At 46.2% G+C, this 23,635-nt stretch overlaps 2 protein-coding genes across 5 annotated transcripts in view; both read left to right on the top strand.

Moving 5' to 3' along the window:
• Positions 1-491: 491 nt before the first annotated feature.
• On the top strand, positions 492-17,804 carry HEATR3 (HEAT repeat containing 3). Its single transcript, XM_081336228.1, has 15 exons — positions 492-672; positions 2,795-2,967; positions 3,785-3,872; positions 4,737-4,849; positions 5,796-5,905; positions 7,153-7,293; positions 8,358-8,626; positions 10,242-10,332; positions 10,988-11,142; positions 12,256-12,338; positions 12,688-12,824; positions 13,677-13,765; positions 15,261-15,404; positions 15,736-15,912; positions 17,474-17,804. Exons 1-15 carry the CDS (start codon positions 544-546, stop codon positions 17,606-17,608), a joined length of 2,034 nt encoding a protein of 677 aa, XP_081192354.1. The 5' UTR covers positions 492-543; the 3' UTR covers positions 17,609-17,804.
• A 3,986-nt stretch (positions 17,805-21,790) lies between these two features.
• Positions 21,791-23,635, top strand: part of TENT4B (terminal nucleotidyltransferase 4B) — a 33,639-nt gene continuing 31,794 nt past the window's right edge. For all 4 annotated transcript variants that reach the window (XM_081336152.1, XM_081336153.1, XM_081336150.1 and 1 more), the window contains exon 1: positions 21,791-23,223. In XM_081336152.1, the coding sequence (XP_081192278.1) occupies positions 22,412-23,223 (812 nt within the window). In that variant the 5' untranslated portion in view covers positions 21,791-22,411. The remainder of the gene's footprint in view (positions 23,224-23,635) is intronic.

The following is a 23,635-nucleotide window of genomic DNA, read 5'->3' as shown; positions in this document are numbered from 1 at the left end:
GACCAAAAGGGGTGCAAAAGGGATGTAAGGGGTGTGTGTGTGTGTGTCTGTGTGTGCACTGGGGAAAAAAAAGCAGACCAAAAGGGGTGCAAAAGGGATGTAAGGGGTGTGTGTGTGTGTGTGTGTGTGTGTGTGTGTGCACTGGGGAAAAAAAAGCAGACCAAAAGGGGTGCAAAAGGGATTTAAGGGGTGTGTGTGTGTGTCTGTGTGTGCACTGGGGGAAAAAAAAGCAGACCAAAAGGGATTTAAGGGGTGTGTGTGTGCGTGTGTGTGTGTCGGAGGGAAACAAAGCCAAGCCAAGCAGGGCGGGCGCCGCAGGGCGAGCTGACTCCCCATCGTCCCTCTCCGCTCCGGAGGGGCGCCCGGTGGGAGATCCGCGGAGACCCTCGCCCACCCCAGCGGCCCTTTCCCCGCCCGCTTCCTGGGCGGAGAGCGGCGGCGCCTGCGCCCCAGCCGCACACGTGGGGCAGGCCGGCCAGCCCGTCCCGGGAGCCTCGGGTGGAAGGCGGCGGCGGCGGCGGCGGCGGCGGCTTCTTTTCGGCTATGGGCAAGACCAAGGCCCGGCGCTTTCGCCCGCCGCCCTTCGCTCCAGCCGGGAGCCTGGGCGAGCCGGCGGCGGAAGGCGAGGCGGGCGAAGAGGAGGGCTCCCCGGCCGCCGAGCTGCTGGAGAAGGCAAGGCGGAGGGAGGAAGGAGGCGGGTTGCCAACTGACGGCCAGCCGAGGGGAGCCGGGCTGCTCCTGGGCGGGCTGCGGGCCTGGGAAACGGGTCGGGCGTGGGGTGGGCAGGGGGCTTCGCGAAAGGCTAAAACCCGTGAGGAAGGGCGGCAGGGGTTGCAGATAGACTTAGTCCTCGCCTTACGGCCCCGGCATCTCTGCCGCCCAGTGAGACGCTTGCTTTATTTTTATTTATTTTCTTTTAATTCCATTTATATCCCGCCCTTCTCTGAAGACTCAGGGCGGCTTACAAGGGTTTTGCCCCGTTTTGCGACTTCCCTTGCCACCCTTGTTAAGGGAATGGCTGCGGTGGTTCAGGGAGTCACGCCGTCGCTAAACGAACCGGATTTCCCCACTGGCTTGGCTTGTGTCCAAAGGTCACATGACCCCGGGACGCTGCAGACCGTCATAAAAACGTGAGCCAGTTGTCAAGCATCCGAGTGTAAATCCCCAGAGCGTGGAGATGCTACAATGAGCACGAATCTGGACAAAATGGGCATAAGTCCCCCCCTTTCTTTCCCCAGGGCTGTTGTTAACTTGAAACGGTCGCTAAGCGGAACGGTTGTTAGTCGAGGACTGCCTGTAAACCCGAAGCAGTGTAGGAAGACGAAAGATGTGGAGACTCTAGAAAGAGTGCAGAGAAGAGCAACGAAGATGATTAGGGGACTGGAGGCTAAAACGTATGAAGGACGGTTGCAGGAACTGGGGATGTTTAGTCTAGGTTGGAACAGAGGCATAGAATCAAAATCGCGCAAAATGTTAGTACCGCTTTATAAATCCTTAGTAGAGCCACAGCTGGAAGACCGCATCCAGTTTTGGTCGCCCCCGTTACAAAAAAAAGATGCTGAGATTTAGAAAAAAAAGTGCAGAGAAGAGCAACTAAGACGATTAAAGGCCTGGAGACTAAAACATATGAAGAACGGTTGCAGGATTTGGGTGTGGATAGGTCAGTGAAAAGGAGGACTAGGGGTGACATGATAGCAGTGTTCCGATATTGGAGGGGCTGCCACAAAGAAGAGGGAGGGTCAACCTATTCTCCAAAGCACCTGAAGGCAGGACGACAAGCAACAGATGGAAATTACGGGTAATCAAGGAGAGAAGCAACCTAGAACTAAGGAGAAATTTCCTGAAAGTGAAAACAATTAACCAGTGGAACAGCTTGCCTCCAGAAGTTGCGGGTGCTCCATAGCTGGAGGCTTTTAAGAGGAGTCTGGACAACCACTTGTCTGAAATGGTATAGGGTTTCCTGCTTGAGCAGGGGGTTGGACTAGAAGACCTCCAAGGTCCCCTCCAGCTCTTTTATTCGGTTTGTAGGGCTGTGGGAGAGCAAGCCAGGGTACCGGCGAACCAGGAAGTAAAGTAGGGTGATCGATGGCTTCTCCTGGCACGCTGCAAATTGCAAGCGGGGTTGCCAGCTGATTGAGAAAATAGGTCCCAGTGCACTGCTGGGCATCCTCAAATGAGATTGCTGGAACAGCCCAGGAATAGGTAGTGGGTTGGGGGGGTGGAGGTGGCACCAAAGAGCAGAGTGCATTTGTTGGATGGGCAAGGGGTAACCTTGGCAAGTGAGGTTTTTAAGATGAGGACTATAGGAATTTTAAGGGGGTGGAAAACCTCAGGGCTGCAGCAGTGGGTGGGAATTGAAGCCACCCACCTTAAATAGCTTTGACTCCCGTGCGTTTGGATCTGAGGTGGAGGAAATGCGATCTGCCCCTGCCCAGAAGGGTGTGCATAGATTTAAATCCTGCTGGAAGGCTTTCCAGGAATTTTCAAAATGGATTTGGTAATTAGGGATCTTTGGTGCTTTCTGAGCTTGGTGGCTTTTATTGCAGGCATTTCATTATCCAACTAGGAAACATCATCGGTGCCAGAAGGGAGTGTCTGTTAGGTTACCCAGTTAGGATCATCATGCCAGCGCTGATGATGTTACCTAGCTGGGTTATGAAATGTCCACAAGAAAACCACCAAGCTCAGAAAGTAACCGAGGATCTCTCAGTTCAAGCCTGAGCTGCTGTTGAGACGTAATAATTCTCTTTATTCATTCTCTGTAACCTGCCTTCCCTACTCTCTGCCTTTCTAGCTGCAGCACCCCAATGCCGACGTGCGTGAATTTGCTTGCGCCAACATTTCCAAGATGTTGCAGCAGCAACAAACGATCCCAGCTTTTGTGCAACGAGATGTGGTCCGGCAGCTGGGTCCGTTGCTGCTTGATCCAAGCTTAGTGGTTCGGGAGACGGCGGCAGGAGCACTCCGGTGAGTGATGGACGATAGAGAGGAAGTGGTCTGGGCCAAAATTTACCTAGGCTCTTTGGGGTCCTTCGTACAGGGTGCAGAGGAAATCGGGGGTACATTCAGTAAACCTGGGGTTACTGTGCTGGCAACAGACCTAGTTGTGGTTAGAGTCTGGACACCTTTTGAGAAATGTATTTTGTTGTCGTTCCGTTCCTGGAAGTCTGCTTAGACGGGCTTGGTGTGAATTTTGCAATTGCTACTCAATTTCTCCAGGCCTTGGGAGGTAGTCCAGACAAGAAACACTTTCAGAAGTTATAGCTCTACTTTATTGTAAGGATACATTAAACAGAATCTTGCAAGGAGGGAAAGTACATCTCTTTTCGTTCCCCTTTGCAGTGCATGAAACTAGGGTGGGTGGGTGGGTGTCACTTCTGAGTTGTTTGCTACACACGTTTCTTCTGCAGGGCCAAATTTTATTTATCAGACAGTCGTCTAGTCTTTGGCTTTTTCCCCCCTGTCTTCTATTCCCACATCCCATTATAATTTCTTTGTATAGTGATTAGAAGCTTCCTGACCTACAGAAATGAGCAAGATTAAATCTTATGTTTTGCATCCTGGTTTCTAGGGAGGTCTTCCCGTTAAGTTTTTTTTTTTCTCCCCCCCTAATTCGGCAGCAAAAAGTTTCTCAAAAATTTCAGACAAGTTTTTGATCGTTTTGGGTTGCGCCATTTTCATCATTGCTTTGTTGTGACTTATCCTTTCCTTGGGAAACCTTTATGAATGGCTGATGAAAAACAACCTGGCAGACTAACATGGGATAAACTTGGCTTTGTTGCAGAAACCTCAGTGCCTGTGGAGGATTTGAAGTTTGCAACGATATGGTCACTCAAGACATCATGACTCCTCTTGTAGCTTTGTTGAAGGAGGTAGGTTGTGTGTGCTTTGAAAAGAATTCCACAAAGAGGGTATTGTTTTTTTTCTGCCACGAAAACAAAATCTTATTAAATCAGCTGCCTCTTTTTTCAGGAAGGAAAAAAAAGAAGAAATGACTATTTTGAAGAGATGCTGTGCTTGTGAACTCACTCCTTACAAAACATGTATAAACTAAAATCAACAAAAAATGTTTTAAAGTTTTGAGAAATATTTGAGTATAATCAGTAAAGTGCTTCCCTAAAGCCAACAGTTCAGAGCAAATACAAGATTAGAATGGGCATCTCTACCATACTACAGTTCTGTGTAGCATTGAAAAATGTTCTATAATGCATGGGTACATGAGCACAGCTTCTCTTTAAAGCAGTCGTCTCTTTTTCTGAACTTCAGTGCAGGCCTGAAAAAAGAGGGAACTGCTTTAATGAGGTCAGATATTGTGCTACTGTCCACTCCAGCCTCAACGTATGGTACAGGCCTTCCTGATAGCCTACCATCCAGTAGCTAGGTTTGTCCAAGCTTTGCTTTTTCAAGCTCCTCTGAGGTTGATTAAATTATGTTACTTGACTACTAAGATATAATAAATCATAGCCACAGTTGGCTGGATTCACCAGTTACGATAAACTGTCAAACCACAGCTGACAAGCCAGAATAGTTAGGCTCATTCAACAGACTGGGTTAGCAGGAAACAACTTCCCTTGAGTTTAAAGTGATGGATGAAGTAGCCTAGAGTAAGTGGCATCCAGAAAGTCTTTTGAAGAATAAATGAATTTGGAAGAGATCCATGAAAGCAAGAATATCTTGCATTCTTCCCATCAGAGTTCTTTCATTTGTTCTTTTTTGGCCTACTTGGATTCAAACAGTGCCGGGCAGGACTTACAGAAAACAGTAGTTCCTTGAAGGAAGACAAGCAGACAGAGAAGAACCATCCTGAGGACATTGCTAACGAAGGTGTGAACTTGCTGTGGAATGTCTGGTAAGCGTAGTTGTGAAATTCTTGGTTTCAGGGCTAGCAAAGGATATTTGGGGAAGAGGGAATCCATTAACCATGTCTTCCAGTTGGTGGAACTGGGCAGGATGGGTGAGCTCAACCCTCTTTGGAGAAAGTGGAAATCACATTACAAATAAAATGAGTTCATTAACGTTGTGCGCATCACTGTACGGGTGTGTTAGGGAAGGATGAATGGATCCCAGTTGGTAGAAGGTCATCTTTTTTGTGTCCTGTTGTTACTGTGTAAAACATTTAGGTTTCCTTTGGAAACTAACCAATGCTAGGGACTGGATATTTTGAACGTTGTTTGCAAGCAGCAAGCGTGGCTTTTTCCCGCCAGGCTGAAAAGGGATATGGTTGCATTAAGAAGCGTGACCTCATTAAAGCAGCTGCATCTTCTTTCAGACTTGAATACACATCTGGAGAAGAAAATCCTGCCATGCTTCCCTTAATTCAGGGGTGTCAAACTTGCAATGTCACGTGACGTGTCACAACCTATTGCGACTTTTTTTCCATTGCTGGCAATGCGGGGGGGGGCACAGTTTTATTTATTTATTTATTTTATTTTATTTTATTTTATTTTATTTGTATACCGCCCTTCTCCCGAAGGACTCAGGGCGGTGAACAGGGACATAAATATCAAAATACCCCAAATACAGAAATTAAAAACAAATTAAACCCTAGTGCCCAAATGCAGAAAATAAATTACATTAAAACAATAATTAAAACAGTTTGGTATCATGCATCTGGCCTGCGGGCTGGCATTTTGACACCCCTGCCTTAATGCATATCAAAGTGGTCCTACGCTCGTCTGAATTCCAAAACAGTTCTCTGGAATCATTTTTGAACCGTGCACCATCATTATAAATGGACATTTGCCATCTTTGCTTATAAGTTGATCGACTAAATCTTCTTTCATGTCTCTTATCAGTGAATGCAACAGTACAGCCGTATCAATATTTAACAAAGAAGGATGCTTAGATGTTACTCTAGAATATCTGAAGAGATTTCCTACAAACGTTGAGCTGGCTATTGCTGCGGGTAAGAAATGGCAGATAACCCTTTTTCTTGGAGATTTTTGTTATCGTTTTTCCTGCCGGCAGGAGGCTGTCTATGTAATTTACCAAGTAAAGGGGCTGTTGGAAGTTTGGAGCTGTTTGTCTGTTTGTCCGACTCTTTGTCTGACTCTTGGTGACTTTACAGGCAAATGCTACCCTGTCGAGCATAGCTTCTTGCCATCGTTGGATGTTCGACTTTGTTACCAGATTTGATGTTGTCAAGTCAGTGTGTTCTTTGCTTGTCCCTTCTTCTTCTTCTTCCCAGCATTGGTGCCTTCTCCAGTGAAGTTGCAGGCCTAACATGGTCAAATAAATCAGGCATAGTCTTAATGATTTTAGCTTCTAGTTTAAAGCAGGAATGGGAAAGATAATTAATTTAAATAATTCTGATTATTTGTTTTTCATTAACTTGAATCTTGCTTTCCATCTTTTTTTTCTAGGAAAAAGTTAAGGGGCAGGTGGTAGAACGATAATAATTTAAAGGAAACGTTTTGAGATTTAAAACAGCTTCTATGTAGTACAGGTAGTCCTTGACTTATAACCGTTTGCTTAGCAACCGATCGAAGTTACGGCGGCACTGAAAAAAAATGACTTACGCCTATTTTTCACATTTACGACCGTTGCAGCCATCCCTGTGGTCTCGTGAACAAAATTCACAGGACTGGCAACTGACTCACATTTATGACGGTTGCAGTGTCCTGGGGTCATGTGATCCCCTTTTGTGACCTTCTGACAAGCACAGCCAATGGGGAAGCCAGATTCTCTTAACCAGCGTTTCCCAACCTTAGGAACTTGAAGATGCGTGGACTTCAACTCCCAGAATTCCCCAGCCAGCTATGCTGGCTGGGGAATTCTGGGAGTTGAAGTCCACGCATCTTCAAGTTCCTAAGGTTGGGAAACGCTGGTCTTAACGACCGTGTTACTAATTTAACAACCGCACTGATCCACTTAACAAATGGAGCAAAAAAAGTCTTAAAACGGGGCAAAGCTCACTTAACAAATTTCTCACTTAGCAACATAAATGTTGGGCTAATTGTGGTGGTAAGTTGAGGACTACCTATACAGCGTCAGATCACGATGGAAGTGAGCATTTACTACAAGTACACTAAAAACAGCATCAAGCAGTGGATCATACTTGTCTGAAACAGAATGACGGATAGCTTTAGGAAGGTCGATTTACGACGAGTTGGATTTGCGGCTTACATTTAAACATATTTTCCGCCTTTACAGCGTCCTGTTTACAAACCGTGACAGAAGACAACCCAGATCTACTATCATCTTTCGATGCATCTGCGCATCAGGTGCTGGAAATGGTCATGTTATCATCGGGGAAAGATATGGACCACATCCTTTTGCGGACTTTGGTGGCGGGTAAGAAATCGCTCTGGCAGGCTCAGGAATTCTGGGAGTTGGTCCACAGGTTGTGAAGTTGACATAGTTGCCCACCCCTGCGCTATAGCAATCATGCGCCAGAATGCGAGGGGGGGGGAGTCCCAATTCTATGGTATTTGTGTGGGAATGCCTTGCATGGATCTCAATCTAACATCTCCAGGTGGCTTTGGGGAAAGATCTCGTCTAAGCTGCCAGTTGGAAATTGGGTGCAGGAAGCCGTAATGTGATAATATCCTTTCTGGTTTAGTGATATATCGATGTGGTAGCTCACAATTTATGAACCAACCCATTGCAGCTTAATGGTCAGGCTTACATTCTATACTTGCTTCCCAAAATTGTTGCGAATGCTCCAGCACTGGAAGTTTTTAAGAAGAGATTAGACAACCATTTATGGTATAGGCTTTCCTGCCTGAGCAGGGGGTTGGTCTAGAACAGGGGTAGGCAACCTCGGCTCTTTTATGACTCACGGACTTCAACTCCCAGAATTCCTGAGTCAGCTGACTCAGGAATTCTGGGAGTTGAAGTCTGTGAGTCATAAAAGAGCCGAGGTTGCCTAACCCTGGACTAGAAGATCTCCAAGGTCTCTTCCAACTGTGTTATTCTATTACTGTTCGATTCTGTTTCTTATTGGTTCCTTTGTGTGATGTCTGAGTGTGTCTAAAAGTAGAGAATGGTCTGTTTAGAACAGATTTTATTTTTTGTCTTTCATTTCGGATGATGGTGGCTTGTTCAGCAACCTTGGCTTGGTGCAACTTGTGTGAACCTGGCCAATACTGAGCGAGTCGATTGTTGAGCATGCCAATTACTTGGTTCAGCTTTTTTTTTTTTTAAGTTGGCTGGCAGACTTGACTTTGCGTAGCCAGGAAATGAAGGCACTTTTCTTGAAATCGAAGGCAACGTCCCTGCGTTAAACTGCCCAGTTGTGTTACAGTTTGTCCAGAAAGCAAGATGGGATTCTTCCGTGGTTGTGCTTTGGAGTTGTCCCTTTCTTTGAGGTTGCGGGGATCCGATTTGGCTGGCTGATCCCTTTTTTGTTTCTTCAGGGGTAGCGTGGAATGTCAAGAGCACCGTGCCCTCGGGCAGCCAGGCGGGCACCATCAATGCCATCCTGAAGATTTTCTCGGACTGTCTAGCGGTGGACGCTGGAGAGGCAGTTGTTCAGATGAAGGAAGCCGAAACGGAAAGGTTGAAGACTTCGGTGGAAGGAAATGGAGTGAACGGAGGTAGCACCGCACGGATAGACGAGAACAGCATGGAAGAGGAAACTGGAGGGGTCGCCCAAGGGGAGACGGACCTGTTGGATCTACTGCCAGTAAGTGGCTGATCTGTTCTTCCAAAGGGGAGCACCAGGGGCTGAGCTATGAGGATAAGACAAACCGCAGGTAATCCTTGGTTTACAAAAACCCCACTAGCGTGTGGTATTCAGAGACCAGTCATCGCAGGGTGTTCCAAAAAATGTCTCCTGCCTGCGCAGAGTTTATTATATTTATACAGTTTTCACAAGCAAGAATTTTCACACAGCAAAAGCATTGTTTATTGGAATACTCCCTAGTCAATCTTAGAGAACATCCGAACATCCCAAGCCAGGGCAGAGTCTTAATCTTATCTAGTTGGTTTCTGGCAGTCCTTGGCAAGGCTAATTGGAATGAGCTCATAGACATGGGAATAACAAGATACTGGGGCAGGCAGTGTTCTGCGCAGGTCCCTTCATATCCTTGACCTCCATCTCTACACTAGCAAACATTCAAAGTTGCAACGGCGCTGAAAAAAGTGAACTACAACGGTCCTTGCGCTTATAGTCGTCATACAGGTAGTCCCCGACTTACAACTTACAGTCATGGGGACTTATGTCCTTTTTTCACACTTTCAACCATTGCAACACACACGCACGCACGCACACCGTGGTCACGTGATCAAAATTCAGACGCTTGGCAGCTGACTCATACTTATGACGGTTACAGTGTCCCGGGGTCTCATGATCCCCTTTTTGCAACCTTTGGACACAAGCAAAGTCAAGGGGGGTCTTGGTTTTGCTGAAGAAACGTGTTACAAACTGAACCGGTGCAGTGATGCACTTAACAACTGCAGCCAGAAAAGTGGTAGAAATGGGGCAAAAGTCCCTTAACGAATGTCTTGCTTAGCGACCAAAATTTGGGACTCGTTTGTGGTCGTAAAACGAGGACTGCCTGTACCGCCTTGATATGGTCATGTGGTCAAAATGCAGGCGCTTGGCAACCAGCCTGTATTTACCATGGTTGCAGCCTCCCAAGGTCATTTGATCACCATTGCCCAGCCAGCTTCTGATAGGCACATCTGCGAGGGGAAGACAGGTTTGCTTAATGGCCATGTGGTTCTCTTAATAACGCCAAAGACTCATGTAACAACTGTGGCAGAAAAGGTCATAAAATCGGGCGCAACTCCCATAACAATTGTTCGCTTAGCCACAGAAATTCTGGTCCTTAACGGCAGTCATTAAGTCAAGGATTGTCTGTAAAATATCCCCATCCATAGACCCAGATGTTCAGCTTGAAAAGGTTGCAGGGAGAGTTCGTTCTTTCAGGAACTTTTCATCCTGGTTGGCTGACTGAAAAAAAATGTTTGCGCTCGCATAGCATCCCACCATGAAATTCTTGCCTTTCGCTCCAGAACTTCGGAACTGTTCTGCGCCTTCTCCCATTCCTTTCTCTCTCTCTTTTTTTCCACCCAAGCTTTCTTCAGTCTAGTTCTCTGTCATCGTTATCTCCCTCAGCCCTCGTCATCTAGGAAGGGAGAAGATTCATCCGGAGGGGAAAGATACAACATTGATTCTGTCAGAGTTGGATAAACAGAGTTTAAACAAGCCACGGTTTAGCTCAGGGCGAGGGCCAGCTCACGTATTTGACTTGGTTTGAAGACAAGGCCTTGTGTTGTTGTTTTTTGCTTCCTAGCGCAGCCAGCACGAGTTGAAGCAAGCGAGTGCGTTACTTTTGGCTCAACAAACTGCCCTGGAAATCATTGTCAACATGTGCTGCAGTGAAGGTATAACACTGGCCTCTTTTCTTGTGTGAAGTGAGGTGGGCACTTGGGTGAGGTGGGCAGTAGAAGTTGGATGGATGGATGGATGAATAAACAAATCAACAAATAAATAAAACAAATTTAGTTTTCCTCAACTTGGTCGCTGTTTTAATATGCGATGCTTAATGAAGTTATTTATTATCACAGTCTTTGTGCCACACCCCAATCCACAGGCTTGTGTGGCAGTGGAGTAGGCCATAAAATGAATGGAAATGTCACAGATGGCCGCCAGAAAACTTTGATCTTAAAGGCCCAGTGGAATAGTTAAAGCCCTACTAAGTGTATACACACATGTAAAGTTGGGCCGGTTTAATTGTGGTGAAGCTCTTGGGTCTTTGCATGTTGTGTTGAACCCAATCTGTTGGGTAGCAGACAATGCATTGTGTGAATGAATGCTACCCCCAAGGGCTTTTGGCTTACACCTTCATGCTCATTGCAACCAATCCACTCAAAAAGAATACGGTTTCATAATGGGTGCATCTACAACCTCGGAAGCACAGCAACCGATGACCTGGTATTTGGTTGAGAGGCTGGCATCTGGGGAATTCAAGATGGCAACGTACAAATAAAGCTCTTGCACTTCCTTTGGGATGTTGATGCCTGGGGCTTTTGTTTCCAGATGCTTCTGACGAAGAATGGGAAGAGTTATCAAGCAGTGATGAGAGCGATGCCTTTCTGGATAACAATTATGAAGAAGAGGGAAAGCTGCTTTCACCGTTGTGTCTTTCAGCTGAAATTCACACTGCCCTGGTCAACCAGTTAATCCCAAAGAAGGTAACCACCTCTTCTTCGACTTCAGAAGAAGAACCGGGCTAAAACATCACGTTTGAGGCTGCAAGATTTATAAAAGAGAATGTTGATAGCTCATGGTTGAACTGTGGGGTCTTTGGTGCTCTCTGAGCTTGGTTGCTTCCTTCGTCTGCAAGAAAACAACCAAGCTCAGAGACCACCAGAGATGCTCATTAAGTGCTCAAGATGCTCACCTAACACGGGTGAGGTTGCCTAGTTGGGTAAGAAAACGCCTGTAAGAAAACAACCAAGCTCGGAGAGCACGAAGGAGCCCACGAATTGGTTTCTTTTCTGATTGACAGCTCTTGCAAACCAAAGTAGCTGACTTCCATATAGGTTCACAGAATGCCTGGGTTAGTGTAGTTGTATTTGAGAATGTGGCAAGGTAAAGGTAAAGGTTCCCCCGCACATGCGTGCTAGTCGTTTCTGACTCTAGGGGCCGGTGCTCATCTCTGTTTCAAAGCCGAAGAGCCAGCGCTTGTCCAAGGACGTCTCCGTGGTCATGTGGCCGGCATGACTAGACGCCAAAGGCGCACGGAACGCTGTTACCTTCCCACCGGAGTGGTCCCTATTTTTCTACTTGCATTTTTACGTGCTTTAGAACTGCTAGGTTGGCAGAAGCTGGGACGAGTAACAGGCGCTCACTGTTACGCGGCACTCGGGATTCGACCCGCCAAACTGCCGACCTTCTGATCGACAAGCTCAGCGTCCTAACCCACTGAGCCACCGCGTCCCTTGAGAACGTGGTAGTATGTGTTAATACCGCTGCCTGGAGAATGGTCAGAACGAGAATTCATATAGGTAGCAGTTGTATGCCTGCATAATTCTCCAGCCTCTTCCCTTTTTGACTCGGTGTATAATTTGTTGAAGTTTTGTTAGCCATAACATGAAGGAATGGGTGACCAAAGGATTTTTGAAGACATCTTTGCAGCTTAACAAAGGATCATAACCTTTAAAATAAGTAAAGCAAAATGTGATGGTCTCGGGAACTTGAGGTTACTTCCACATCCTGTAGGGATGTTGTGCTCTAAGAATTGGAGCCTGAGGTTCTTTTTTGAACATTTGACCATGAACCACAGTTGTTCTTTGCTTGTGCAGATCCTGGAAAAAACGGCTTTCCCTAATGGAGTTACTGTCAATGTCTGTATGCAACATCCATCTTGGAAGGCTCTGATTAAAAAGTAAGTGACTTGTTTTCATTCAATTCCTTGTTGCCTCCTTCTCAGGAGAGCGCTCTCGATGGATCTATCTAGGCCAGTGCTTCTCAACCTTGGCAGCTTTAGGAGGGATGGACCTCAACTCCCAGAATTCCCGAGGCAGCATGGAATTCTGGGGGTTGAAGTCCACCCTTCTTAAAGTTGCCAAGGTTGAGGAATGCTGATCTCAGCTAACACTGGACTAGAAAAAGGGACGCACAGCCTATATGATTCCCCAATCCCTCACCCTGAAAAAGCCAGATGATGGATTTGGGCAGCTCAACTCTCTTGGGTGTTTTGTTAGCAAATAAGCAAAATTCCGTTTTTCTTTCAGGTTGAACATGATCCAGTGCAGAGCGCTCACCTGTCTTCACAGTATCTTGCTGGTGTCAGATGTGGATAGCCTGGGGGGTCCTTCGGTGCTTCAATCCCTGTCGCAGCACTTGTCTCAATTAATTTTTTCCCAGCCAGGTTTGCTTTGATTTTTAGGCTCTTTCCAGCTTGGTAGGCCTCGTTCTTCCCCGCTGCCACCATTGTTCATTCTTCCCAATCCTTCCGCTAATTGCACTGGCTACTTGATATATCTGCATTATAATGACTGAGCTTCCTGCTGTTTTGTCTGTGCAGGCCCCTGGAGAGTAGACTTATTTATTTAAGGCAGGAGTGAGCAAACACAGTGAAACAGTGTCCCCTTTTGGTAATTGCCAGGACAAGTCTCTGCAGGTTTGGGGGGGGGCAGCCATTTTCAGAAATGGCTGCCTCTTGCTACCTTCTTATGGCTATCAAGAGGGCCTGAGCCAAGTCACCCAGCTGGTATTCATGCCTAAGGGAGGACTAGAATTCGTGGTCCTCTGCTTTCCAATGGGGAACCTTAAAACAGTGTTTTTCTCCCTCAGCAAATTGAAGATGGCTGGACTCCAACTTCCGGAGGTAAAGGAATTCTGGGAGCTGAAGTCTGTATATCTTAAAAGCTGCTGAGGTTGAGAAACTCTGGTTTAAGGCCCTTCATCACACTGGCTCATTTATACTTAAAAACATGCACATGTACACAGGTGTTGATATACGTATGTAGAAAATTGGGAGGTGTTTTCTCCATATGGATAATCCCAACTGAGTCCCAAAATTTCGGTTGCAAAGCTGGACAGTTGTTAAGTGAGTTTTGCCCGATTTTGCGACTTTCCTTACCACAGTTCTTAAGTGAATCACTGCACCGTTGAATTAGCAACGCAGTTGTTAAGTGAACAAAGGACATATTTAACTTCCAGAATTTATATCGCTAGTGTGTTGAGCACAAAGATAATGTGCTTTTTTATTTTTGAACAGAATTTTCAAAAGAAGTGGAGTTTCTAGAAGCTGTCACCAGTGCGTTGCGAGCTCTTTTGCAAGTGTTGGCATCAAATAATATACCTCAGGTGAGTTTTCTGGACATGTTGGCATCTAATATCACCGTTTCCACAATTCCACAAAGTCTTTCAACATGGATGGAGGAAGACTCATATGCCAGGGAAAGAAAATGCTGTCAACGTGGCCCAATATTGGGCGAATGTCATTTAGTGTTAATCCTATTTATTTTACACACTTTTTACACATGCTATGTTTCTAATGACCTATTTTATAGCTATTTTGTTGGCTCGGCATTGAAGGTTTTATGTCTGTCATTTGAAGGTGCTTCTGACACGAATAAAGCAAATTTTCACAATCTGATTATAAAACGTCCACATCATATGAAGTGGTTAAAATTGTGCACATATATAATTTCTTGAAGAACCTTTGGGTTAAATAGGAAGGGGGTCAGCTCCACTTGTTCTGGAGGGATTTAGGAATTGAATGTGGCTTCATCATGCAGAGATGGGATCCATTTGCAAGAAACTAAACCAAAAGATGTCTAGTTCAAACTTAGCTTCCCCAATTAAGCCTTAATTGTCTGAATCCAGCACATCAAGCCATAATCTAAACTATAGATTCTTGTTTCTTACTAACAAGGAATTTTTAAACCATGGTTTGTTGCACAAATCACAGCATCCTAACTTGACTGTAATCTTAAGCCCTGAGGTGTGGTTTCACACATATTGGTATGTAATTTACCCTAGACCTTGTCTGTATAGTGCTGAACATGAAGTAGGACTGGGAAACAATGCCTCTGAACCTGTGCAGAATATTTTTATATAAATAAAGTAAATAGAAATACATACAGTAAGTAAAATATAAATATACAATTAACCAGTGGAACAGCTTGCCTCCAGAAATCGTGGGCGCTCCATCACTGGAGATTTTTAAGAAGAGGCTAGACAGTCACTTGTCTGAGATGGTATAGGTTCTCCTGCTTGAGCAGGGGGCTGGACTAGAAAACCTCCAAGATCCCTTCCAGCTCTATTGTATTCTATATAGGCTCAAAGAAAGAACCAAATTAGAACTAAGGAAAAATTTCCTGACAGTGAGAACAATTAACCAGTGGAACGGCTTGCCTCCAGAAGTTGTGGGTGCTTCATCAATGCAGGCTTTTGAGAAGAGATTGGACGTCCCATTTGTCTGGAATGGTATAGGGTTTCCTGCCTGAGCAGGGGGTTGGACTAGCAGACCTCTGCGATCCCTTCCATCTCTGTTATTCTGTATTCTGTAAACATATATTATTCCTGTTTGTGCTTTTTAAAGCATAGGGAATGATTTGTCCACACACCTATGCCATCACCTTTTTATTTATTTATTTTCACTCAAAACTAAACTATTCCTAAAAAAAAACAGGTGCCCGGTATATTGGGATTGTAATTCCCAAAGTGGCTGTCAGGAATTGCAATCCCAGCACATCTGGAGGGCTCCAGGTTGGAATTGGCCAAAAGGATGTTTGACTCAAAGGGTGTTTTCCCCCCACCCACCCCCCTTTTTTTTCCTTCCTCTTCTTTTAAATAGTCCATGACCCCGGAGCAGCTGATGATTCTGTGTGACACTGGAATTCAAAGCACAAACGTCAGCGTCCGAATCAATGTTGTTAGCATTTTAGGAATTGCTGGGAGCGTGCTTGCCAAAGTGGAAGACACCACTGAGACACTCAAGGTAAAGCCAGTTGCCATCTTGCTTTTAACGGGGATGTCAATTGCTTGGAAGGCCATGGACGGAAACTAATCAAGGAGAGAAGCAACTTGGAACTAAGGAGAAATTTCTTGACAGATTTCCTGGCAAGTGGAACAACTTGCCTCCAGACGTTGTGGGTGTGCCAACACCAGAGGCTTTTAAGAAGAGACTGGACAGCCATTTGCCTTAAATAGTATAGGGTTTCCTGCTTAAGCAGGGGGTTGGGCTAGAAGACCTCCAAGGTCCCTTATAACTTTGCTATTCTGGTTTGTTTTTTCCCCCGTTTGGATTCTGCATTTCTTTGTTGTTCCAGAACATTGGAAAATTCCTCCTCAATGTTGCAACGAAAGACCCTTCCCTTGTGGTGGTGGGAGAAGCCTTGGATGCCCTCTTCGACGTTTTTGCCGATGGCAAAGAAGCAGAAAGGGCAGCGGAGGAAATAAAGTTGCTTTATGCGCTTAAGGAATTCCAGCCCATTTTCAAGTCACGGGTAAGCATACAGTGTCCTCGTGAGTGGGGAGAAAATGAAGAGCTAAGGTGGTTTAGGAAAGCATCTGGGGTACACGTCTAAACAGCTAACCGTCTTGCCCGGTTGCATTCATTCATTGATCTTGTGAAAATCCCAGTATCGATTTTATTTTAAAATCCCCACATTACTAGTCCTCATTGTTTCAGCAATGCATTTTGAAATGGGATAGCTAGACTTTTTTGTTACTGGCATCTTTGCTTGATTTTTTTTTTTTAAAAATAGAAAATTGGGGGGGGCTATAAAGATGTAGAAACAGGCAGGTCATGGGTATTGTTTCCATTTAATTTTATTTCCTGGGATAAGGAATTTGGATTGTCTGTCTGTCTTATCTATCTCTCTGTGTCGGTCTGTCTATCCATCATGTATCTATTGTCTGTCTATCTACTATCTATTGTCTGTCTATCTACTATATTGTCGGTATGCCTACCTACCTACCTACCTACCTACATCTATCTATCATCTATCTATCTATCTATCATCTCTGATTAATTAGAGTTCAGTCTATTTAGAGCTTCCGCATACGTTTTTGTACGTTTCTCTTCTCAAAATAGTGAGAAATTGTGACTAAAGAAAATATTGGCTGAGTCTTGGAGCTTTTTGCCCCCTCCCCCCCTCGTGCCAGGCCAGTTTTTTTTTTTAAAAAAGGTGCTCCCGACACACACACACACACACACACACACACACACACACACACACCATAATAGATGCACATACCTAGCCAAAAAGGACAGAAAACCAAAAAGATAAGTTAATTATGTGTGTATTCGTTGCAGAATAACCAGATCACTACAGCTTTGGCACGACTCCAAGACAAGGGAAGGGAGCGTTTATATCAAGTGACATGAAATAAGTCTCACTTGTGTTTCAGTAATAACACTTCACACATTTGATGTCATCTGTTCTGTTTGTCAGTGGATTTTACTTAATGGTTACTTTAGAGGCTGAAAGTAGGCAAAGTGGCTCAGGCACGCGCTTCTCTCTACGTCACACGAGTATAGGGAAGGCAGTAAAGGATAACCAGACGTGCAAGATTCTGCCACAGGCAGCCCTTGACTTACGACCACAATTGAGCTCCAAATTTTGGTTACTAAGCGGGACGATTGTTAAGTGAATGTTGCCCCGTTTTACAGCCTTCCTTGCTGCAGGTGTTGAGTAACTGCAGTTGTTAAATTAATCACGTTGTTAAGTCAGTCTGGCTTCCCTGTTGACTTCGCTTATCCGAAGGTCGCAAAAGGGGATTACATAACCCCAGGACATTGCCACCGTCATAAATATGAGTCAGTTGTCAAGTGTTTGAATTTTGAAAACGTGACGCACCGAGGGAAGGGGTTGTGCTGCAACAGTCATGTGAAAAACAGCCGTAAGTCACTTTTTTCAGTGCCGTTGTAATTTCGAATGGTCACGAAACAAGTCCAGGGCTATCCGTACTATACCTGTATTAAAATAAGCCATTCTTTTGGAGTTGATTTCCTGTTTTGGTCTACACAGTGGGGTTGACAAGGCTGTTTTTTTTAAACTGCAGATGCGAAAGGAAGGCAGAGGACAGTACAACACAGAACAACTGTGCGTTCTAGACAACATGAAGTTGAATTTAAGAAGATTTATTGCCTATCAAGAGACGTTGGACAAAAAGAAAAAAGTTTTGGAAGAGAAATAGGATGGAAAGCTCTATTTTTGATATAGTTTATCAAATGTTTTAAGCATGGATTCTATAGGACCTTGTAGTAACAGCTAGTTACTACAAAGGAGACAAGGGTGGTGGTCTGTGTTTCCTACTATGTGTCTTATATTGCGGGGGGGGGGGGGTAAAGGGGGACAGAGAAAAGTGCTACAATGGATTCAGCACCGCAAAGGGTCAAAATTTGTCCTTAATGTGGTATAGGACCTTGTAGTAACAGCTAGTTACTACAAAGGAGACAAGGGTGGTGGTCTGTGTTTCCTACTATGTGTCTTATATTGCGGGGGGGGGGGTAAAGGGGGACAGAGAAAAGTGCTACAATGGATTCAGCACCGCAAAGGGTCAAAATTTGTCCTTAATGTGGAATGTTTTAATTTGCCGTTCTTAGAAAAAGAATGAGCAAAAAAATCCAAAAATAAAAAAAGATCATGATGGAAGTGTCCATTTTCTTAATATGGACAAAATAATTTGATTTCCTTGATTATATACTTCAGGGTTTTCTTTTCTTTGTATATTTTTAAGTAAAAGTACAATGTAAAAAACAGGATAAAATATTGTTCCTGGGTGATTTGTTTTCTCACTGCCCAAATACGAAGACTTTTCCTAGTTCTTTTTAAAAACATTTAATAGTTAACAGCCAAGTTCACACATTGTATTTTTCTAATATACATAATATACAGAAGTATATTTCTTTATATTGTATTTGAAATCCTTTAGGCAAAAACTGTTAAAATGCAAAGTACCGTAACTACATTTTCTACCCAAGGGAATCTTATGTTTTGTGTTTGGATTCGGTGTTGGTGAACGATAGCAATAAAATAATTGACATTCCCCTAATTTAAGATAGTTGTACTGGATAAACTATGATAAAACAGAGTAAATTATAAATTATGGTACCCTGGGTAAATTGACCCAACTTGGGGTGCTGTCAAATAATGTCTTGCTGTGTGTAGCCTGAACAAGCCTTTTACCATATTCTGATTAAATAGCCTTTTAGCCAAGTTTGTCTCCATTCAGCCAAGAGGCTGGATCGAATGAAGGCCAGCTAATAGCCAGTAAGGTTCAGGATCAAGCACTCTTGCACCAACAGTATGGATGCTTCTGTCCTTCATTTGCTGCGCGTGGGCTGCTCCACCCTTGTTTCTGCAAGTTGGATTTACTATCATTTAGAATTGAGAATTCTCACGTTAGTCATAGCCCAGGGGTACAATCCATACTTGGCAGCCAGGCATGTGAACTGATATGATCCTAGTATTTCCGTGTGGGTGCAACAAATTCCTCCCTTAAAACTTGGAGAACTGTTGCCAGCCAATTGGCCTGATTTAGCGTAATCCAAACTTCTGTTGACTATTATGATGGCTATGGGGAAAAGTTGCAACAGGTAAGAGGTGGTAATATCGGGCGCAAAGAATCAGGACCATGCCTTAGGTTCCAGTCAAACTGATTTATTGCTCATGCATATGCACAAAAATGTAGTCAACGGCCAGCACTAAATTGGCGCTAGATAAGAATTAACGGAATTCAGGGAGCGCTGGACTTAGACCACTTGTGAGAAAGTAATGAGTCCAGGCTGATTCCTCTCTTGACTCCACCCCCAGGCTCTGCCTCTCCTCCTACAGGTAGTAAGACAATTTCAGAACTGGGTTACTGAATGATTGCAACCAGTGTGATTCGCATTCTAAGGAGTAGCTTGAGATGAACGTTGCAGAATAATCTTTTTAACCTATTCTAAAACATTTGTTGAACCAATCATAACAAAATATCATCTTGTGCTGGGAAACAGTGACATGGCAGTTGGTCTGTTGGCTAAGCTGCTGGATTAGGAGTGGGGAAACCAAGTCCTGCTCCTTCCTAATAACCATTTGGGTATCTTTGGACCAGTTCTTAGTCCTAGAAAGGAGGGCTTCTAAAATGGCTGCCAATAGAACCATATGGACATTTCCACGTAGTCCCCAGGTGTCACAGGGATCAAAGGCATCCTCCGATATATTTTTTTCAAATCACACTAAATATTTGATCTTCCTTGTTGTACAAGACAAACATGGAATAAGTAGCTGCTTCAGAATAATTTTCTGGGACACAGGTGGAACTTCATTGTTGCAATTACACAATTCAAAGCAGTTTTAATCATATTTCAGGAAAGGGGGAGGTTGAAATCAGAATTGGAACAAAGAGGCTAATAAAACTCACTTAACTCCCCCCCCCATTTAGATTTGGACAGATTCAGACACGCATGACATGTCCAAACAGCTCTTTTCAAACCAACTAGGAATCTGAAATGTATTGCTAAAATGTTATTGCTTATTTTAATGGACACTGTGCTGAGTAAATACATCTTTGAAGTATTACATATTGTAAAGATTTTGAAATACATCGGCAATTGCAAAATTCCCTTTTCACACATGAAAACTGGCATGTGTACATAATACACGTGACTACGCAGGTACATTGGAGTTCTTACTTGGAGCAAAGTTGGAAAAGACTAAATGTGTACTTAATAGCTATTTGTTTGGCCTTTTTGATTTTGGAGATACTGTCCAAGAGATGATTTGTAAATCGAAATCTTCCCTCGAAGTGATTAACCACAAATGCACTATAAAATGGAAAGAAAAAGCTACCCTTATATTTAACTACCCTTATATTTAAAGATCATGTTAATTGTGTCTCCTAATCCAGAGTATCAATGCCTGATGTTGGATTTCTTTAATGTAGCTTTTTCTTCCATTTTATAGTGCATTTGTGGTTAACTTTGTGGTGGCTTTGATCATCCCTGAAATTTTGGCACTGGTCTCAAGCAATTATTGGCTTAGATAAGAGATTCTCAAAATGTTTTCAGATTTGCTTTTATTTAGTATGCACACATGTATGTGCAAAAGAAGGAAGGCAAGAGACTTGAGGGGGTGAAAAAAGACTTAATTATCTCAATTTTGAACCTTAAGCTTTGCTGAGTCAATAGTTTGAGCTACTGCATTTAATTTGGACGAGTCATTGATGTGGGATCCTATTGGGATCCACCAAAATGCCCTGAGGACATCTCAATGTTTACAAAGAAGGCCCTGTTACACTCTTCCCAACCATAAGGATTAGTTTGAAAACAAGAAACGGAGTAGACTGTATACTGCAAAGCTAAGCATCAACAGTGGGGTCCTTAAGTGTTTTGAGCTTGGTTGTTTCCTTGCAGACATTTCATTACCCAGATAGGTCACATCATCAGTGTTAGAAGAGTGTCTACTAATCAATTAAGATCATCTTGCTAGCACTGATGATGTTACCTAGTTGGGTCATGAAATGTCTGCAAGAAAGCAACCAAACTCACAAGAGCACCAAAGACCCACAGTTCAAGTGAGTTACAAATACTCTTTTTTATTGTTATTCTCAAGAATGGCCTTCAATTGCAAATGGCCTCCTGGAGCATCCCGAGAACAAAAATGGCTGGAGTCCTGAGCTTGGTTTTTGTAGGTATGCGCACCTGTTCAGAAGAAAAGGGTAAAGATTACCTACAAAGAATCAAGCTTTCTCTGAGTTTGGATTGCTGCCATTTTCGTTATCTGCCCACAGTATGTAGCAAGAAAAGTTGTTATATAAATTAAATGAATGAACAAAACCTCCCTTCTATGAAAGTTTAGTATTTCTGCCATTTTAATTCTCTTTGCCCAGCATCTTTCCGAGTTGGGTGAAATATAAATCAGATAAATAGATGAATGAACCTCCTTTCTATGAAAAGTCCCATATTTCTTTTCCCCCCTTTTCCTAACCATTTCTAAAATGGCAGACATCTTGCTTCATCTCATCTCTATCTGTATGTATGTATGCAAGTGTGTATCTACCTACCGGTATATATACAGATAGATACATATATACATATTTATAACTATATACAGAGGTATCTGTCATCTCTGTATGTATGTGTATTTATATCAAGATACATATTACCTTCATATACATATACAAATGTATATGTATATATATATATACATATGTATATGTATAAAGTCCCTTGGGAGAGGGGCGGTATATAAATCCAAATAAATAAATAAATAAATGTAATAAACCAGCGAACCCCTCAGGTTCAAAAGAGGGACTCGGGATAAACACTCCCAAAGCCCTCCCGACCACCTCCGCCCGTCCCCCCAATATACTGGGAAAGCTCGGTGCGGCCCTGCAAAGCCAGGCCTCCTCCCGCGGCCCAGCGCCCCGAAGGGCCCTTTTGAGGCGGCCTCCCTTCGGGGCTCCGCCGCGCTGCCCCTCGGGCCCGGCCGCGGACGATCCGTCTCCATCCCGGGCGGCGGGGCAGTCAGGGGCGGGGAAGACCCGCCGGGCGACCCCTTCCCCGCGTGGGCGACCCTCGGCCGCGGCCGCCGCCCGGTCTTCTCCTTCTCCCTCCCACGCCTTTATTACGCGCGGCCCGGGCGGCGGCGACGGCGGCCGCCTCTTCGGCAGGGCCCCGCCTCGCTCGCCTCTCGCTCCGCGCTCCTGGCCGGGAGGGGCGGCCAAGCAGCAGCAGCAGCAGCAGCAGCAAAAGCCGCCGCCGCCGCCGCCTCGCTTCTTCCCCGCCAGTCGCCCGGCTTTCCTGCCGTTCTTCCCGGGCGGCCGCGAGCGGCTCTTCTTCCTCCTCCGGGCTCCTCCGCCTCGCCGCTCCCCACAGGGCGCCGCGCTCCCAACAGGCCGGCGGGGCTGGGCCTGCCTGGCCCGGCGGCGGCGGCGGCGGCAGGCAGGAGGAGGGCGAGGAGGAGGAGCCGCTGCCGCCGCCGCCCCTTCACTCTTGGGCCGGCTCGCCGTTTGATGGATCCCCGGATCGCCTGGTTCCAGCCAGAGCAGCTCGGCCCCTCGAACCGCCTGTGGATGCAGATCTGGGAGACCACGCAGGGGGTCCGCAACCTCTACTTCCAGCAGCAGCCGCAGCCGCCGCCGCCGCCGCCGCCGCCGCCTCAGCCCGCCGCCCCGGCCTCCTCCTCGACTTCTTCGTCGTCCTCCTCCTCCTCCTCCTCGGCCGCCTCGTCGTGCAGCAGCAGCAGCAGCAGCAGCAGCTCCCCGTCGACCCCGGTGGCCCCCGCCGCCGCCGCCGCCTCGTCCCCGCCGCCCGGCATGTCCCGCGTCCCGCGTGGCGGCGACCCGCAGCCCGACTTCCTGCCGCTGGAGAGCGCCGGCCTGCCCCACCAGCACCCGCAGCCTCCCCCGCGGCGGCAGGCCTCGCCGCAGCCGCCCGCCTGGGCAACCCGGCCCGGCGCTCAGGCCACCCCCGCTGCCCCGCGCGCGGCCTCCTCTTCCTGCGCCATCGCCGCCGCCGCCTCTTCGGGCTCCGCGGCGGGGCCTTCTCCGGCCGCCTCGGCTCCCCGCGCCGCTTCGCCCGCTGCCCCGGCAGCCGCCGCCGCCGCCGCCGCCGCCGCTGCTGCGGCGGCCAGCAACAAGCGGAAGCGCGACAACAAGGCCAGCACCTTCGGCTTCAACTGCACGCTGCTGCTCGGCCCCGCCGGGGAAAGCGGCGGGCCGGCGTTGGTGAACGGGCCCTTGGGGAGGCCGCCGGGCGGGCCGGAGGAGCCGGCCTACACCGGCACCCCGTGGAAGAAGACGAATTACAGCCCCGGCGTGGTTGGGTGAGGAAGGGAGCCTGTGGAGGGGGGGGTCTTTGGAGTCAGGACTTGGGTGGGGGGAAGGGAGGAGAGGGGGGCTGTCTGGAATAGGACTTGGGGGCAGGAAGGACGGACGGGGTCTTCCAGGTCAGGACTTGGGGGTCGGGGTGGGGAAAGGGAGGAAGGGGGGGCTCTCTGGAATAGGACTTGGGGGCAGCAAGGACGGACGGGGTCTTCCAGGTCAGGACTTGGGGGTCGGGGTGGGGAAAGGGAGGAAGGGGGGGCTCTCTGGAATAGGACTTGGGGGCAGGAAGGACGGACGGGGTCTTCCAGGTCAGGAATTGGGGTGGGGGATCAGAGGGGGGGCAGGATGGGAGGAGAGAGGGGCTCTTTGCAGTCAAAACTTGGGGTGGGGGGGAAAGGAAGGAGGAGGGGG

This window comes from Vipera berus (assembly GCF_964194415.1).
Source record: "Vipera berus genome assembly, chromosome: 10".
Classification (NCBI taxonomy): Eukaryota; Metazoa; Chordata; class Lepidosauria; order Squamata; family Viperidae; genus Vipera; species Vipera berus.
This window is presented reverse-complemented; position numbering and strand designations above follow the sequence as displayed.

What these genes read in the sequence shown, in the direction of transcription:
- HEATR3 (XM_081336228.1), top strand. Translation starts at nt 544, where the DNA reads ATGGGCAAGACCAAGGCCCGGCGCTTTCGCCCGCCGCCCTTCGCTCCA. An exon ending in TTGTAGCTTTGTTGAAGGAG is followed by an intron (nt 3,873 to 4,736) that starts GTAGGTTGTGTG and finishes GGATTCAAACAG; the next exon opens with TGCCGGGCAGGACTTACAGA. An exon ending in TTTGCGGACTTTGGTGGCGG is followed by an intron (nt 7,294 to 8,357) that starts GTAAGAAATCGC and finishes TTGTTTCTTCAG; the next exon opens with GGGTAGCGTGGAATGTCAAG.